Raw genomic sequence first — 19,951 nt, forward strand, 5'->3', positions numbered from 1 at the left:
AGATTAATAGAGTTGTGGAGAGAGGAGAGAAAGTCATCGGTAGCGGATTCAACAGTTAGTGGACAAGGATTGGCACAGTTAGGGAGAGATAAGGAGGACAGGATAGCAGAGGAGAGGGAAGATGGAGAAAGATGGAGAAAGATGGAGAAAGACGCCTCCCCGTCCCTAATGTAATATGGACTGTGTATATCTCAGCACACCTCCCCACTGCCCCTCAAGGCCCAAGTGTTGTGTGAAATGTGGTGTCAGACCCAGGGGAGCAATAAGGGAGTGCCAGGAGTGGGCCCCACCCCCGCACCGGGGCCAGATCCCCAACTGGCCCCGATTAGTCCCCATCCCCGACCCCGCACAGCCAGCAGGGGCGGCCAACCAGGGTGTTCAGGGGTGCCACAGGCAGCCCGACAGCAGGGAGCCCCCCCCCCAGGCGCAGACCGGGAGAGTCCAGCTCCACCATGCCAGATGAGACCCCAGCTAGCAGCCAAGGACTGGACAACCCCAGGCCCCCCGGCAAACGGGGAGCTGGTCTGGCCAGGTGGGGTGACCCCCGCCACCCCGCCCCCCCCCCCCCCCCCAAGCGAGGCAGAGGCTCCCCCCAACCACCCCACAAGCACCCGAGGGCCCCAATGGCAGACACCGACCCGACCCCCACCAGGCACAGGCCCGGGCAGAAGTGGAAATCTGAAGGACAGAAGATGATGATCCAAGACATGTAAAGACGTAGACAATATGTTGAACATGGGAAGTGATCTGAATGATACCAAGTCAAGAGTGTTGCCTGCTTTGAGTGTAGGAGGAGATTCAGAGATAGGCCAAAGGACGACAGAGGTGTCATGAGGCCGCTGGTGTGTATCCCATCTCTCGGAAGGTTGAAGTCACCAAGGATAATGAGTGGGGAACCATTATCTGGAAAGGAGTTCAGAAGGAAATCAATCAATGAAGGTTCCTAGTGGGCCTGGAGGCCGATAAAGAACAACGATGTGGAGTTTAGTTGGGTATGTGACAGCAACAGAGTGAGATTCAAAAGAGATGTTGAGGTGGGGGAGTGTAGCCCACTTACGAGACAGAAGTAATCACTATAAGCGGTTTCCACTGTAACTTTTCACATGTAAATTAGCATCATTGGCTCAATTGAAAAGTGCGCCCAAAAAAAGTGTCCTCCGGAAACACTTCCGTTGTGTTGTGGCTATTTGCAGTGTGTTTCCAAAATTGCAGTTGTTTTTTGTTTTTGCAGCGTGTCTGTGAATGTGCAGCATATTTGTAAAATGTGGTTTGCATGTGTTGTCATCTTCATGATTGTGTAGCGTCTACGCATTTTGAGTGTGTTTGCATATGCGTTATGAACTTGAATAATATCCTTTGTTGCTTTGCAACGTGTTTTTCTACTAGACGTTTTCATTTTGAATTTCGTTGGGCTTTCGCGTCTTTATTTTGAATCGCATTGGGTTTTCTCGGCCACCGTAGTAACATGAAAAAAACCGTCATCATTTTGTTTCAGATCAAAGCCTTCAAAAGGGCCTATTGTATCAAGTTTTTTTATGATTTGAGAAATGCGTGATTTACCAGTGACATTTATCAATGATGCAACAGCGACCTCCACTGGATGATTAGTGTCGTACTCACAGGGTGTGCATTAACAAAGCACAAAATCATTTGAGGAAATTGTGTGTTGTTCATTTGTTAAATAAATATTTGAAATTTCATTACTCTTATGCCATATTTCTGTGTGTGATGGTTTCTATGTTGTTTGTACTGCGTCTTTCCAACCACCAATCCCGCATCCGATCACGAAAAGCTTGCAGCCTGCACCCCAGAAGCACAGGGCACATTTCCCATATGCCATCGATTTATATGGGAAAATTGTTACCATTTCGCCTAACTGCATCTTTTTCTATTAGAGGAAAAAACCGCTGTATCCGGAGGAAATTTAACCGTGCTAGTCTTCATTGTTTAATATTGAGCCAATTATTATTATTAATAATAATCAGTTATAGAGAATATGCGAACTAAGTCAGTAACCCCCTGTGGAGAATCAGGAAGACAACATCACTCTACACCTTTGACAGCCCGCCCGCCATCAATTTACCCAAATTTCCTGTCGGAGTAATACCAGGAAGTAATTTATCAGTAAAATAAATTATTTTTTTTCGGGCTAATCGGCCATTCTGTGGTCTGCCAGACTCTGGTAATACATTTAGTATAGTAAATAGCCTATTAAAGTATGTAATTTTTTTACAATATCACGGCCATACGTCTATACTCATAAAGGGATATAGGTTTCTGATAGATACTGAGTAACATGTAAAAACGCTAATTCTAGACAGTTTTGTAGTCAGATATAGCTTGCATTAATAACTGATATATACGTCTTTTAAATTGGGACCACATATTAAAGACAGTGAATTAAAAACGCGCGTTTATATTTTAAACCAGGCCATACGGCGCGCACGCAAGAATGCACGTATGCCGCCCGGTCGGCCAAAGATGACGTTCTTGGGCATGTCCCGCGCGGCGCGAACGAGCGGGGTTCGGAGCTTAATGATGACGCGGCGTTGGCTGCAGCGGCTGCTGGTTCTCCTGCGCGCTGCTTGTGCGGGGAGCGGAAACCAAATCGAGGAAGTTGTGCGAGGGAGGGTGAGGTGCCGCTGTCGGTGCCAGTGACAGATAAACACAGCGGGACGCTGAGTCTGAACCGGAAAAAGAGACAGTCAAATCGGACCGAAGGGACCAGGGGTGCCCACGAATTATGATGGCAGACGCAGCTAAATCCAAGCGTCGGGAGCAGCTGAAACGCTGGGCCGGTTCTATGACAGACAGGGAACCAGCGGTGCCCAGGCGAAGGTGGCGAGGCGATGCGTGGGAGGCGGGCGAGCCAAAGGCCCGACAACCCACCGAGACTGAACCAGTGTGCCCGCTGGGACAAGGCGGAAGGACCGAACCCGAGGGCGATAGAGCAGACAGCACCGTCGGGCGAAGGTATCGGGCTCCGTCAGCTGGACGGGTTACGGAGCTGCTGTCAGGGATCAGTGTTGTGAATGATCGCTCTTGCTAACTAACTAACTAACTAAACTAAACTAAACTAACTAACTATTTATTCAGACAAAATCAGCTGCACCAACTAGTAAAGTGTTTGCTTTATAAGACCTTGGGCGACTTTCGAAAGCTATCGCAGCGCTGTAATTCTCCCGGTTTCGAAATCCAGCTGAATGTTGCTGAATCTTGCCCCGGTTGAAACTTCTGTCATACAGTCAATCAGGAACTTATTGGTATGCAGGGGCTGCATGCGATCTAAAGAACTACATTACATTTTGCACAGCTGAAATACTTTTTAAAAATCAAATGTATGAAGTTCAGTGAACCTTCCCAGAAATTGATGTTCGCATAAAGATGGTACCGAAATCCTGTTACTGTTACTAAGGATGTTTAGCTAGAATTGTGCTGTGCATTGTTGCCTTCGTTTTCACTTACAGCAACAATCTGGTTACTCACCGTGACAGTTATGTAGCTGCTGCTATTGGTGATGGGCATTGGTGATTTGGCTGCTGCCAAAAGCCTAAAGGGAGGCATTTGCTAATGTCGGGCTTTTTAAACCCGAGAGAAATGTGCTGTATGACCATCGGCTCGCATTACAAACACGAACACCCATTAGTCCATTCATCAGTAGAGTAGGTTTTTTTTTCCTAAGAGAAGAAATCAGTTTTATGTGTGATTTAATCACAAATGTGTTCCTTTTGGTTTCTGAGAAACCAGGGGAAATCTAATGTAAAGATTTTTCTTGACTTTCCAACAATTTCAACATGCATAATGCCAAATTTGATTAAGCTGAGAATTTTGGGGAATGAAATTAGGTACCCGTATGTAAAAATTGAAAATTGTTCCAGGTTGGTCTTAATAGGTCGGAAGAATTTATTGTGATATAGGGCTGGACGATTTATAGATTTCAAATCGAAATCGCGAAGCCTGCGATTTAGGATATACATTATACAGCACGTCGGACTCAGGATTTAAAACCGTTGTGAGAATATTTTTACAAATTCATGCCGTGCTCCCATTTTATAAAATGCATACTACGTTTAAAAATTTTTATAGCTTTACGGTTTCAGGACAGAACAGCCACTCTGTTATGAACATTACAGCTTTTTGATTGAGAGTGTTAGATTCACTACTGTTATTAACACTAATAACACATTAGGCTGCATACACCGAAGTAGTTCTTACTTGTTCGTTGGTGTGGGAAAAGGTGGTTAAAGTGTTATTAGCGGGGGTAATCAGCCTTACCTGCAGATCGCTATTGTTTTTCTTTTTGCTGCAATTGTTTTCATTATTACTTTAACTTAACACACCACATCTTTAAATTCTCATCCTTGCATTAGAATATAGACTACTTAATATTTTGATGGTATCTCATGTGCTAATGCTGCATTATATGTTTTACATTTACTACAGACTGAATATTGAACTGAAGCTTGACATAAAAAAATTATATCGAAAATCAAATCGTAATCGCAATGTCTATCAGAAAAATCGCGAATTAGATATTTTCCCCACGTCGTTCAGCCCTATTGTGATAGCAAATAAAGACAGACATTTTCAAGTTGTTATCTTGGGAGCAGTACTGTATGTGTCTCAGTGGGCTAAGCCTCTGTGCCTGAGATTGGAAGGTCACTGGTTCAAGCCTGGCCTTGGGAAAGAATAGCTACGTCCCTGAGCTGGATGCTGCTGCAGGTGGCTGCAGCTTGCTTTCACCTACATATGTGCCTATATGTAATGCAGAGCAAGATGGAGTTGGCAAAAAGAGAATTTCCCCATGAAGATCAATAAAGAGTAATTGTCGTTAACATTTTTTGAGGTATGGCTGTTGGGGTACCCCCTGACCTGTTGATTGGGTACCTCAATTTCATTCTAAAGCTTTCAACCATTGATTGTGGGATTTTAATGCAAATTTTATTTCATTTAAAGTCATTCTAATGTCTAATTACTGTAGACCGGTCTCTGTGTTTACATTTTTCCAATTTTAATGAATGACCTTTATTTCTATTCTGTGTTTCTGTATTGTCTTGTGTGGTTGTTGTTTTTTTATATGTTATATCATGTTCCCTTTAGCTTCCCTTTAGCTTTTTTTTTAGAATATGTACACAAAAGAGAAGTGCTGCTGTTTGTGTGGCTCAATGAAGAGTGCTATAGAGTTTTAGGATTTAACCCATTGCAGTTTTTGCAATATGACACAAATAATTTTAACTAACATTTACTTAGGTAAGATCAAGTTGGAACCTTTTTTTGTTATGTTTATGGTTCTTTAGATGTTGCTGAAATAGAATCAAGGATTTCACACATAAACAGATTAAAAAGCAGCAAAAATATTTTAATGTATTTTCAGATTATAGTTATATTACAGTAGTTACTAGTGTTCCAAATTACATGTTTACTATTTTTGTTTAAACAAACCCCCTGCTTTTCTAAACAGTATCAGCTGGTTTGTTCCACTTATACTGAAATTCTAAACAGCACCATCTGCTGACAGTTTTAAACAAACGCATGCAAATATAAATAAACTAATTTCCATGCCTGTGTAGCAATCGGTCGATTAATGTTTATTTTGGATGTAATGACCTATGTCCCAATGGATGGGATATCCATTATGTTCTGTATTTCTTGCCAAGTGCATCAAGACCATTATTTTGAAATAACTGTCCATGTCTTTAAGAAAAATCAAATGATGTTCATGTGATAATCAGTGTTTGCTTTGTAGAGTTCTCTTCTAATAAATTTATTAGAGCAGTGACACATTATTAACCACTGACATGTAGCACCAACAGACAGGATGCTCTGTACCATTTTCTCCCAAAATGTGCACCACACATCTTTGGCATTTTAGGTGATGAAGTGAGTTGAGTATCAGATTAATCACAGGGACGATTGCCAGGCTTTGGGATCTCCTGCAGTCTGAACGGAAATTCGACCAGGTCTTTGGGATTAACACTCTTAGTTTCAGTTGGTGCAATAACCTTATTTTCAGTGAATCTGGTGCTTTATTTAAGGACATCACTCTGTGCAGTGTACTATACTCATTGCTACCCTGGGGTTTGACTCCATTATTTGGTCAGAAAGGGTGCCTAGCAACCGCTTCCATCAGCCGCCATTCCGCCAGGTTTCTCAGGTGGTTCTGTAAACTCTTTGAAATGTTCTTTCTTTGTGGAAGCGGCTTGTGTTGTGAGAACACAGGCACTTTCTGTTCGGTGTGGATTCAGTGAGTCTTTCATTGTGTCCTTTATGCTGTGATATAACAACAACAAACCCATGGGAATCTGCTAGTAATTCCCACTCATTGTGTTTGAAGGTTTGTCTGCTCTTGATGTACAGCCAGAATCTCTGGTTTTACGCAGGGAGCAGCCCTGAGTGGTCACCCTGTATTCCTTAGCAGATTTAGGTTCCAATTCATGTTGCTGTAGCTGATTTTAGCCCCTGCTGTCCTGCTAACGCCATGCTGCTAAGCAGTGAGCACAGCTCCTGGATGCTGCCTGATAGACCTCAGCACTGCATTTTACTGGGTGTCTGCTGTCATCCTGCTTGCATCAAATTACATGATACAAGCAGCATATTACCAGATGAATGAATGTTAAGCGTGAGGTTTGGCAGCAATGCGAAATCTGTGTGCTTATTGGAAATGGGTATTTTTATTAGACTCATCTGTCTGAAGATGATTTATCATTTATTTCTTTTAGACTATGTTTTAAAAAGGATACATAAAGTCTAGTTCATGCTTCACTTTTCCAAGTGTGTGTATGGTCTGCACATGTGTGCATGCATGCAGAGGTGATATTCCACTGGACCAGGCGAGGGCAGATATATTACAGGAAACACAAATACAAGCAGTGTAGTGAAAAGGGCCAACATGGGCTTACATGGTATTATGGTAATATGGCATGTTGTGGCATCTTAAAGATGAGATCCCACCCCCGGCTAATTTTGGAATCGAATAGTGATACTTTGTTAACCCCCATGTGGAAATTCTTTTTGCCTACCCCATTTTGCTCTCCATGAGAGGGGCGAGCATCCTTGGAGCCAGGGGTTAATGTGATTATTCTGCCGAGGCTAGGGCTCAAACCAGCAACCTTCTGGTCATAAGCATAGAAGCTTAGCCCACTATGCTACACACCACCCTCCAAATGATGTAAGAATCTCATTTTATGTGTGCTCTGTGGAATCACTGAGATTTCAGAATAGTAGTGGTTTTAAACATACTATAAAGATACTATAAAGCCAGCAAATCAACTTTAAACATACCTCGGTATAATGTCTAGACAGTATGAAAAATTAGCTATGGGGATACTTCTGCACCTCCTACAGGAACAATTATTCTTCTACTTTCTTCATTGGTTTACTGGAAGCACCTGGTCAATTTCCTTGCCTATGTGCAGGCAACATTAACCAAAGTGCATGATGTCTACCAGACATAAAAATCTGTGCTGCATATGCACAGTCTGGCACACACCTCTGATGACGAGCTTTATGTTACTGACCCTGTGTGAGGACAGTAAGTGCATGCAGCAAAGTGAAGTATGCATTGCCCTAAAGAGCATACGACCTAAATATCACTGGGAAATGAGCGCAGCTGATGCTGCGTCGTTCCAGTGGAATCAGCCAGGTTTTGACAGGGGTGGGTGAGCAGACAGCATCATGCCTGCTGTTTCCTACACTGGAGCCTTTCTGCAGGGCATCTTCATGCTGCATCTTCAGTTAGGAGCTGTGGAATATGATGTCACATTCAGAGTTCACAGTGAACACTGTTCAGATTAATTATGAACAGTACAGAAATCTCCCAGGACAACCTTTGAAACACACTTCTGATCATCATATTCTGAAAAGCCCATTCTGATCATTGAAAAGAAATGTTTGAATGAATGTAGTCGTGCTGCATATATAGTGTTCGCAAATTCTTGGGACCCTTGCTGAATTATGTAAAAATGTTACAAATTTATTGGTTTCACAACAAAAGTCTATTCAAATATTTGCACATATCTTCTGCGCAGACATTCTTTTCTTAAGTGTCATAATTTTTTGACTGACTTATTCAGTTCTGTTGCTCATGTGATACATATTTTTCTTAACAAAAGAATAAAGTAATGATTTTTCTTATAAAACCAATACCTTCGCAATATTTTTACTGAATTTAGCCCCAAGATTTTCTGTGAGCACTGTCAGATGTGTGTCTGTGCGTCTCAGAAAGCTGTAACAGCAGCAGCATTCTGATCATGGATGTTGAGCTCTGTGGCGCGTGAGTCCGGAGAGACAGGGGAAGTTCTCAGCTGGTGCCTTTCACAGATGTGCCACTGTTAATATACAGAGACAGGTCTGTCTGCCTGTGCTCACCATCGACAGTGTGTGTCCTCTGAAGACTATAGGTCAATATGAGTTCTGAATTTGAATGGTCCTTCATGACTTGCCTGCAGGTGAATCGTCACTCTTTAATCAAGGAACATATCTATTATTTTCTTCCTGTGAAGGCGACGGGTGCGGTTTGAAAGAACAGCTGAGTTTCTCGCGGCCTGTGCCAGCGGCGACGCGGACGAGGCCAGTGAGATGCTGCGAGACACCGGGGGGAAGAAAGAGAACCCCGAGGAAGGTTCTGGGGGCATCGTGAACAGTACCAACGCCGATGGGATCACCGCACTGCACCAGGTGGGAGCTGCCGCTGTGTCTTACTGGGCGAAGGGTGTCGCTCCAGCCTGTCCTGTTACAGTAATGAAGTGCCATACAGGTGTGGACTTGAATCTGTATTTAAATGGTAACAAAGGATAGGATGTTTGGTAACGTGTTACATTAACTGCGCCTTCATAATGCATTCATACACTAGTGGCCAAAATTGTGGAAATACCTAGCATTTTTGGCATTACGCTTTAAAAAATAATATATAAATAGTGGAGGTAATGTTTATAAACAATCAAAGAATGTTACAAATATCATACATTGGACGATTAAGTAAGTAACCGGAGCAAGAGATGAATAAAGTTCAGCAACCTCTAAAAACTGTAAGTGTTTCCGCAGTTTTGACCACTAGTGTAGAACATTCATGAGCAGCATCTAAGTATACTTTAACAGCTTTGATATACATTAATAACAAACGTTATATGATTACACAATGTTGTTTGTTATTAATGTATATTGAAGCTGTTACGGTTTGTTAGGATGTTAAGGTATACTTACATGCTGCTTATGAATGTTCTGTGAATGTGCTATGCAGGGGCACTGAATGTTGGAAAAAACTTTATGAAGGTGCAGTCAGATGTTTAAGGAAATTCATCACTTGTTCACAGGAAAATGCTCAGCGACATGGAAAAGGATTCAGCTCTAACATTTTGTTGCAATCCATGCAGTCGTACCTCTGTGTCTACCCACCTAGTTTGGGTCACGGCTGCCCGTAGGACACAGGCGAGAATGCTACTGTACCTGTAAGCGTGATTCTGCCCTGTTTGGATGAAAGGCGGTTGCATACACACCATTACTCAGGATGAGATACAAAGGCAGTTTTCAAATGGAGCTTGTAGAGACAAGCTGTGGGCAGTGAGAACGTGCCAAACTCCTGTATCTCAATCCTGTCCCCATGTACTAGTTTGTGATTCAACAGTATTAGATTGCGAGTGATTAATATGCCTCTACAGTCTGCCTTTACGGAGAGATCGATAGTGCTACCGTTGCACATTCCGTCAGTTGCTCTATGGTTCGTACACGCATCTAAAGTTGTTTTGTCAGCCAAATCTGTTTCAACACACTGATAAAAGTGGTAATAGCAAACCATAGGGAGTGCCTTGGATTTCTTCCTCTACCCATTTGTGCCCTCGTCTCAACGTGCAATACGCAGCATGCAACACATTCCCTGTTTTAGCAACCAGTGTTTCCCCAAGGTTACTTAACCTTCATGGGGGGAGGGGGGGCGGTGGGAGGTGCTCTTGGGGAGGCGGGGCACCCCCCTAATATAATGGTAGGGGGAACACTGGCAACGTAATGACATGGAGGAGCTGGTCCCTAAAAAGAAAAAAAAAAACAACATGAAAAGCAATCATGATACGATCATGATCCTGCCTGGAAAAAAAATTAGATCAAATATTTTTGTCATATTTCCCACCTCTACCATCATCACTACATGGAGGAGTCTTATTTTGTATGTTGTCATTGATCTGAATCTCTTTTGGAAAGAGCTGTAAGCAGTGCAGTTGGTAATATTACGCAAGCCAGTGTGTCGTGTGAGAGAATGACGTGTAAGAGGTAGTCACACTTGATGTTTTGTAAAAAAAAAAAATTCCCATTTCTGCTTGGTGCTTCTATATTTATATTAGCTGTGCATGCAAATATTACGATCTGTTGTAATGCTTCGACCACTGAGTTTCCTTGGTTTTCTTGGCCCCCAATTGAGTGCATTTGATGCTCCTCTTGGTTAGAAGTGTACCTGACCTTCTGGCTGCCCACTTGGGCATCATGCACAGGTAGAGGCTGTCTTACTCTTTCAGATGGATGGGGTGTCACTTCTTGGGAGTTGACTCCTTTATACTTTTTAGTAGAACAAGAGCTGTTGATTTGCAGGCTTAAGGTATTCCAAACTGCATTACTTATTGCACATATTTTCATAGCAAATATTTTTACCTGGTACTTTATCTGTGTTGTAAATGAGATGCGTTTTACAGCATAACATGCAGGCTAGTACTGATAGATAAATTGTATCTTCATTTTCATCACGATATGAATATGCGAGATGCAAAAGATTGCCTAAATCGGCATAAATAAGAGAAATAATTTTATTTACATGCGGCATGCATTCACACTCGGCATGCAAACATTAGACCTATCAGATGGAGGTGTCATGCGAATCTCTGCCAACGTACAAAGTCCTTCCTCCTGTGATGTCGCTCAGCTGTTTGGCCCATGACATAGTCGTGAAGATGCAATTCCGCCCTCCCCACGGCAGCAATTGTTTACATCAATAAAATACATTTGAAATGCTTTTAAAACAGGTGTTTTTTTTTGTTCAGTAGTATAAAAGTCATCCATGTTTATCTTAATAGTATAACCTGCATGTTTTATTAGATAATATTTAGCTCAATACCAACACATTTTATTGATTGTAGCCATATATTCAGGTCCATTGTGGCATGTTTTATTGGTTACCCTATATAAAAAACTATTATGAACATTTAAAAAAGTGTGGTTTTATTAATTTTATATATATATATATATATATATAAAATCAATTACATTTAGCCTGATAGCATAACCAACATGTTTTATTAGACTATTATGGTATTTGCAGCTTTATAGTGAAGGGCCTTAATTATTTTAATGGGAGACATTACAGTTGTATTAAATTGCCATGTTTCATTTATATTTCATTATTTAGGATTATATTTTATAAATTATTTATATTTTCTGAGAGACGTTTTTGTTGAGTTTAGAAGAGTTGAAAGGGGTAATTACACTTTAATTTCTTATAGTTATGTCATATTTAAAATAATGCTCTGTTTTAATTGGTTTGGTATTCATCTGCAATTTGTTCAGTAGAAGCAAAAATTAATTTTAATTTCTTTAATCAATGTTTGGGGTCTATGCTTGCAGTATGCCTATTAAAGCAGAAAGGAACATAGGAACTGTATAGCTAATATGCTATACTACTACTGCTGGCCTCCTAAATCTTTCATGCACTTTTTGTCCTCCTGAGTGTCTCAATCCCTGTGCAACTCAGGCCTGTATAGATGGGAGCACGGAGATGGTGGTCTTTCTCCTGGAACACGGCGCCAGCATCAATCAGGCTGACAATGAAGGCTGGACACCACTCCATGTCGCCGCATCATGTGGGAATCTGGAGATCACAGAGTATGTGGCTGGTGTCCTGTTCTGTGTAGCCCTCTGATAAGCCAGTCTGGAGATGACTGTGTGTGTGGCTGGTGTCCTGTGCTGTGTAGCCCTCTGATAACCCAGTCTGGAGATGACTGTGTGTGTGGCTGGTGTCCTGTGCTGTGTAGCCCTCTGATAAGCCAGTCTGGAGATGACCGTGTGTGTGGCTGGTGTCCTGTGCTGTGTAGCCCTCCGATAACCCAGTCTGGAGATGACCGTGTGTGTGGCTGGTGTCCTGTTCTGTGTAGCCCTCTGATAAGCCAGTCTGGAGATGACTGTGTGTGTGGCTGGTGTCCTGTGCTGTGTAGCCCTCTGATAACCCAGTCTGGAGATGACTGTGTGTGTGGCTGGTGTCCTGTTCTGTGTAGCCCTCTGATAAGCCAGTCTGGAGATGACCGTGTGTGTGGCTGGTGTCCTGTGCTGTGTAGCCCTCCGATAACGCAGTCTGGAGATGACTGTGTGTGTGGCTGGTGTCCTGTGCTGTGTAGCCCTCCGATAACCCAGTCTGGAGATGACTGTGTGTGTGACTGGTGTCCTGTGCTGTGTAGCCCTCCGATAATCCAGTCTGGAGATGACTGTGTGTGTGGCTGGTGTCCTGTGCTGTGTAGCCCTCCGATAACCCAGTCTGGAGATGACTGTGTGTGTGGCTGGTGTCCTGTGCTGTGTAGCCCTCCGATAACGCAGTCTGGAGATGACTGTGTGTGTGGCTGGTGTCCTGTGCTGTGTAGCCCTCCGATAACGCAGTCTGGAGATGACTGTGTGTGTGGCTGGTGTCCTGTGCTGTGTAGCCCTCCGATAACGCAGTCTGGAGATGACTGTGTGTGTGGCTGGTGTCCTGTGCTGTGTAGCCCTCTGATAACGCAGTCTGGAGATGACTGTGTGTGTGGCTGGTGTCCTGTGCTGTGTAGCCCTCTGATAAGCCAGTCTGGAGATGACTGTGTGTGTGGCTGGTGTCCTGTGCTGCACAGGCTTCCTGTTAACTAAACTCCCCCGATTCTTTGTTCTGTATGTCTTTTTAAATGGGCCTTTTCCTGTCCTAGTTTCTTGTTGCAGAATGGTGCCGATGTGTGTAAGGTGAACTGTGATGGTGATGTCCCTCTGGACATCGCCGAAGACGAGGACACGGAGGCCTTGCTGCGTCAACACACCCTACAACGGGGTGAGTGCTCTCACTAACTCTGTCACTAGCTGTGCCATATGGAACGGGGGTGCTTGTCTTACTGGGATGATTTACAGGACGTTAGTCAATGATGCCAGCACCTGTTGGGTTGCATTTTGTCAGTTTCCTGTGTCACTGTGACCTGGCCATATCAATTTATTTGGAGACTGACCGATGCGTAAAAGATTGATCCAGAGCAGTTGTTGAAATCCGTGGTATTTTAATTATAAAGAATAAATATCTGCTTCGATTCCCATTTTGACACATTCAGGCTGGAATGAGCCAGCTGTCCCAATTAGCTTGTCTAAAAGAGGCTATGCAGCTTTTTCAGAATATCATGCTATAGTGTTAGAGAATGCAGTGTTTGCACAATCGCTCAGTCATAGATCATAGTGCCTAGATTAAAGCCTTAATGCAGGGATGCTCTTTGGCCTTGTGAGCTCGAACCAGCAAGTATTTACAGATCCACTTCCCAAAATATTGTGGCGCAGTTTGAATTTTGGGTATACAAGTTCAATTAAGCTGTCAGTTTTGTGGAATGAAAGGAGAATTAGGAGAATCTGTTGATTTAATCAGTAACGGGAACAGAGCGTGTGACATCAGGCCGAGATTGTCACCGAAGCAGGAACATTTTTAACTATTCTTTTTTTTTTTTTGTTAATAAAGAGTGATGATGGAATGTATGAACAGATACAATAAAAACAGAATACAGATGGTCCCCTGTTCACCAGGAGAAATCACCAGGACAGCATTGGTCACGCTGGTTGTCAGTACCCAGTGCTGAATAACGTCTTTGTCTTGCTCTCTGATATTTAGTATCATCACAACAAACACGACAGTGCTCAGTTAGGGGCTAATGTTTTGTCACGCACCAAACCGAAACCAATTCCTTTTTCTTCATAGATGCAGAATTCAAGATAGTAATAGCATAGTAATAGAGATACAACTCGCAGTGTAATGCAAATATATCTTTTTCATAAATATGTAATAAACAGTATGGCTTTAAAATAATCTGGGGCTTCAGGTGCTGTCCTCTGAGCTCCTCCGTGCCCCAGATAGCAAATGATAGAATTATCTAGCTTTGGAAAGTCGGCCGCTCAAAGGCCAAGTTACCATACTGAGTATGCTGACCAGCAACTGACTCTAACTGTAAGCTATTTACCAAGATATTCAGCAATGACACAGCAGGTTTTCAGGAGTGAACACTCTGAAAATATTGCTATGTGTTTACTTTGATGCTCTGATTATCTTTATGTTTTCATCTTCAAACGAAATTGATGATACTGCTTTCAAACAGTCACATTTTAGCAAGCTGCTGTAGGTGATGTACATGAACGTGCTGAAGGGCCAGCTTCTGGCTGCTTGGAAGCACTGCGAGAATGTGACTCCAGGGATGCTCACTAACAGCTGTAGGTGTTAAACTGTGACTCAAAATTGCAATTGTACTTGTAAATGGTGAGTAAGGCACAGTTTTGAGCTTATGGTGTTCTTGAAGATTGTGTGAACTTTTGGGCATTGAAACACAGACCACTATGCTCTAGCACCGGACATTTTAGTGCCAGTCTACATCTTGTGGAGACCACAGCAGGGGCTTGAGTCCTCTGCCATTGTTTTTAAGAGGTTAGGCATTTTGATGCAGAGCCTTATGATTTTAGGTTGGGATATTTTTCAACCAGTTTTACCTAGTACCCAGCCAGCCTCCCACTTATAGATCAATACAGCTTCTAAAGTGATTTTGAACTTTACTTTTTCTGAGAGAAACATGTGACTAGGCAGAGGATGGCAAGGACATTGCTGATGTAGTGGAACCTGGTGCAAGGCTGCAGAAATACAACCTCGGATTGCGAGTAACTTTGTTTGCGAGTGTTTTGCAAGACGAGCAAAATTTAAAAATTAATTTTAACTTTATAAACGAGTGAGGTCTTGCAATATGAGTATTATGTATATGCTTTGTCTGCGTAGTGTCACGTAATCACAACTGAGCTGATGGTTCTTCTCTCTCTCTCTCTCTCTCTCTCTCTCTCTCACTGCGGGATTGTGGGTAATTGTTTCCCATGCTCGGTCTCAGTTGGCGTCCCTCACTCATCCATCCATCCCTACATTATCTACCACTTTTCCGAATCGGGTTGCAGGGGCAGCAGTCTAAGCAGGGAAACCCTGACTTCCCTCTCCCCGGCCTCTTCATCCAGCTCCTCTGGAGGAATTCCGAGGCGTTCCCAGGCCAGCTGGGAGACATAGTCTCTCCAGTGTATCCTGGGTCTTCCCTGGGGCCTCCTCTCTGTGGGAGATGCCAGGAACACCTCACCAGGGAGGCGTCCAGGAGGCATCCTAATCAGATGCCGGAGCCACCAAATCTGGCTCTTCCACTTGGGGAAGGACTCCCTCCCCGACCCAGAGAGAGCACTCCACCTTTTTCCGGCTGAGGACAATGGTCTCGGATTTGGAGGTGCTGATTTTCATCCCAGCCGCTTCACACTCGAACTGCTCCAGTGAGAGCCAAAGGTCACGGTCTGATGAGGCCAACAGAACCACATCATCTGTAAAAAGCAGAGACCTAATCCTGAGGTCACGAAACCGAACGCCCTGGCTGTGCCTAGAAATTCTGTCCATAAAAGTTATGAACAGAATCGGTGACAAAGGGCAGCCCTGGCGGAGTCCAACCCTCACCGGAAACGAGTCTGACTTACTGCCGACAATGCGGACCAAGCTCTGACACCAGTCGATCAGGGACCAAACAGCCCTTAAAAAGTAGCCCGGCACCCCATACTCCTGGAGCACCCCCCACAGGACTCCCCGAGGGACGCGGTCAAATGCCTTCTCCAAGTCCACAAAGCACATGTAGAGTGGTCACTCGTATAGTAGAAAAGCACCACCCAAACAAGGGCGTAGCAGTGCAAGCGATGAATCTGTTTAACGACAATGCGATGTCCACATTTCTGCGAAAAGGAGGCAAAAGCGGCGGTCATTGGATAGGTTCCTTGTTAAAGTCACACAAAAAGAAAAAGATTCCAGTCAGCCAACAGAGAGCAATGATTACATTAGTTATAGTGAAAGTCATCCGACAAAATAATCCTCCTCTTCTCTCTCTCGTCTCATGTAAGTCGCTCTGGCTAAGGGCGTCTGCCAAATGCTGTAAATGTAAATGTCTCCCTCACACCATCTACGATTCTTTTCAAAGGTAAAGTGCAGGTTACTTTGTTTTATGTATTTTTTTACTTTATATTTTGTATTAATCATTTTTTATGAATATTTTTGGGTTATGGAATGAATCATCTGAGTTTCCATTATTTCTACTGGGAAAGTTCACTTTGATATACGAGTGCTTTGGAACGAATTATGCTCGCAGTCCGAGGTTTTACTGTACATTTATTATTGTCTTACAGAAGACTTTGCACATTTTTATTTGTAGTCATTCAATAAACAGGTCACTGAACTTCACGTTTTCCTTAAGAGTTGTTAGCATGCAGTAGCTTTTCTTGAATCTTGCACAAAACGTATAGAAATTTTCTTGATTTATCTTTGTTTGTGTCCTCTATTGATTTATGTTGGCCAGGAGATTTTTCTTTATTAGTGCTAAATAGAATTCTGGAACTGACAATTTCCTGAAGGAATGCTTTTGCCAGAAATGGGAGTATTTCTTCAAGCGGCGCGTTAAAAAAAAGGGGTGGTTGTGATGATTCACACAGTACAATGGGATACTACTTATATACAGGTTACATTTTCCATGGCTTTTGGCTGTTATAATGAATTCAAAGCACAGATTTGATGGGCTGTCTGAGCTCCAAGGTTCCTTAAAGGCACCGATTCCTGGATAGAATCCTGCCATGCTAATCGCGCAGTATGTAGCTAATTATTTTGAGGTTTCTGTATCTTCCTTTCAGGTATCGACGTAGCTACAGTGAAGAGGGAGGAGGAAGAGCACCTCATGAGAGATGCAAGGACATGGCTTTCTGAGGGATTGCCCTCTGACCTCCGACACCCCAAAACGGGAGCCACCCCCCTGCATGTAGCAGCTGCCAAAGGATACATTGAGGTCATCAAGTGAGTCGCTGTCCCTATTAAAGGATATTTTGCACCGAACATGACACAAAAAGACATAAATTTGCAAAATATCTGGATGCAAATTTGACAGATCAGAGACATTCACAGCAAGCATGATGCAACATTTTCGCAACTGACCGATAAAAGTTCACATACTGAAGAAATTGTCAGAGTAGTGTCAAGCAGCAGAGGTACCGAATGCATCCAGTTCTAAATAAGCTTATACTTTACGACTGTACTTCACGATAAACAAAATTAGTATTGAAAACAAGGTAGCAACATCATTGTTTAGCAAATTATTAACTATAGTAATAGAGAAAACGGAGCTTATTGATTTGGATGTTGACTGTATACAGACAAAAAATAAATATATTTACAAATAGTCACAGTTTAATATAATCCAAGAGGCATATCATAAAACCTTAAAAAAATGAATGAGAAACCAACGTAAACATAAGCGAGCAGAAGAGCTGCAGGCAGCTAAACAGGCCCCTTGTAATCAGATAGGCTAGGACCGATTTTTTTGAATGGATGTTGAGAATTTTGAGAATTGATCCTAATGATAAATATTACTTTTTTACCTTCTAATTTAATTATTTATATTATTATAAAGAGTAGGACATAAACTAATGTTGGACAGGGCTGCACATTGCAGGGGAAAAGGGGGAGTTGCCTAGACACTATAGGAAAAGGGAATGATTGATCCACATCCCACTGCTCCCCCCGGCTTAGCAATTATTTATCGTCAGGGTTGGACCGGCACTGCATGTCAGTATCTGCAGTAGCTTGGTTCAAATAAAAGCATATCAGAAAGAAAATCAGTGGTATTGCCCATCATAGCAGGTTAGTGCTGTAAACCTAATGAAAGGTTTCCTTCCAATTAAAAAAAAAACTGATCACGTGTAAAAACTGACATCTTATTGGTCATTTGTTCTTAAATTTATCCAAAAACTGCGGAAATCCAGTCTCAGAATAAAAAAAAATGACAGATCACGACAGCGAGAATGTGTCAGACTTGGTGTGAAAGCCTTCACAGAAATACATTTGTTCGTTTCGAAATGATGTTTGATTTCTTTATGCAAAAAAACAGACTTGGTGTGAAACTGCCTTCAGTGTGGCCAGAATACTTGTCTTTTTATTATTAAAATGTGGATGCTGTTTAAATATTCTTGCGAGTCAAAATACTTGAGAAATAAAACTCTTGTTTTTGTTTGTACTAAGCTAAGAGGTGTGGACAAGTTTTTTCACTCGTGATTTTTTTGTGTGTTTCACCATATCTCATTTTACTGTTTAAACAGGCCCACACCCTTCATAAGTTCCTCTCTGGGTTGTTAAAAGCGATGATGTATGACATTCCACTCCAGCCACATATACGTTGAACCTGTCAATCGGTTTTGCAGACGTAATAGCTTGGCCTGAATAGCTTAGGAGACTCCAACAATTTTGATGGATGTCTATGGAGTGCTGAATAACAACACTTTTATATTGGTGGCACAGAGAGATCATATCTGGCTTGGGATTGAAAACAAGTTATTTGTTTTTATTATTATTATAGCCAGTATAATTTCAGTTGTGTTCCACTGGGGCCCTTTTTGGAGAAACACAGAGGTTTCTCTTCATGATGTTGGTATGATCTCTGTAGCTGTGAGAAGACTGGAATGGACGGGCGCAGGGGACTTGGGCTTCTGCTTGTGGATGTGTGGATACTAACGATGATAGATCGCTGGGATGCATGTGCACGCATGTAAGGGGTTTCTGCAGGAAACTTCGCTTGAGGCCAAAGCAGGGAAACTGGTTCTCCAAGTCCATAGTCCTAATAATGTTGGTAAATGTAGGTTGTCTGTTGTGCAGAACACATTCCAGGAGCTTGATTGTAAGCTTGGAAGAAGAAAATCTACTATGCCTGGAATTCTGAAATTCTCCCGATGAGGTCACAAATGTTTGAAGTTTGTCGGGTAGTGTTAATGGCCAGTTTCAGCTTGCCGTACTGTGTTGGTTGCTAGTACTTAAGGATTTAGTGTGAAGATTTGTAGTAAGCCTTGTTGTTAAAGCTGAAAATGAGTATTTAATATTTGACAATCTGCTAGTGTTGGGAGGTTTGTACAGAATTAATTTTTAACAGATTAGTTGTATTGCAGGGTTTAGTGAAAGCTTTTAGGTTCTTTGCTACAGCTTTATTTTTTAAGGTTCTTAGCGTAGATGGAGTGTTGGCTTTGAGGCTAGGGATCTGTGCCAGCAACTGGAAGGTTGGCGGTTAATTCTCTGTCTAGAATGATTCTACTTCGTTGGTCCCCTTGAGCAAGGCCCTTAACCTACAATTGCTTTGTCATTGGTATGAAGTTAATCTACATCCAGCCCTATAAGGAGGTTCTCCAACTTACAGGGAAAAACCTCACACTGGCTGCACTCAGGTTCTCATTCCTGAAATGGTTTGTTATGTGGTGGGTTCAGCAACACACTGTAATCAGTGCATGATCCTTACCTCTCCTCTCTTGGTGTAGATGTAGAGGTATCATCCCCTTGTTATGCATAGGTTGGAGTAAACAGGCTGATAAAATGCTAATGCTAATTAAGCCATACTTCCATCATTCCACATGTCATTTAGGGTTGTCTGCTGACTTCTAATTGGGCATCCAGGTGTCATTTCACCTTATTTGCTTCCATATTCAGCCACTGTCTCAACTGATAGACACATCTTAAAATTTGTGGAACAATTTTTGCATTTCACATAAAATGTTCTTATATTTATGTGTAAGAAATCGAACCTTTACAAAAACGTAATGCTTAGTTCTGAATAACACCATTCCAAATGCATGATTTTAGTTTCCTGTTATGAAATGTTGGTGTTTTTTGACGACAGGATTCAGCAGG

At 42.4% G+C, this 19,951-nt stretch overlaps 1 protein-coding gene across 2 annotated transcripts in view; it reads left to right on the forward strand.

Moving 5' to 3' along the window:
* The first annotated feature begins 2,531 nt into the window (after positions 1-2,531).
* ppp1r12c (protein phosphatase 1, regulatory subunit 12C) overlaps positions 2,532-19,951 on the forward strand; it is a 33,630-nt gene continuing 16,210 nt past the window's right edge. The window contains exons 1-5 of one of the 2 annotated variants that reach the window (XM_072703369.1): positions 2,532-2,973; positions 8,502-8,676; positions 11,729-11,859; positions 12,921-13,039; positions 16,921-17,080. In XM_072703369.1, the coding sequence (XP_072559470.1) occupies positions 2,744-2,973; positions 8,502-8,676; positions 11,729-11,859; positions 12,921-13,039; positions 16,921-17,080 (815 nt within the window). In that variant the 5' untranslated portion in view covers positions 2,532-2,743. The remainder of the gene's footprint in view (positions 2,974-8,501; positions 8,677-11,728; positions 11,860-12,920; positions 13,040-16,920; positions 17,081-19,951) is intronic. The other variant, XM_072703370.1, reaches the window with a different exon arrangement.

Source organism: Paramormyrops kingsleyae, chromosome 20 (assembly GCF_048594095.1).
Source record: "Paramormyrops kingsleyae isolate MSU_618 chromosome 20, PKINGS_0.4, whole genome shotgun sequence".
In the NCBI taxonomy this organism is placed as follows: Eukaryota; Metazoa; Chordata; class Actinopteri; order Osteoglossiformes; family Mormyridae; genus Paramormyrops; species Paramormyrops kingsleyae.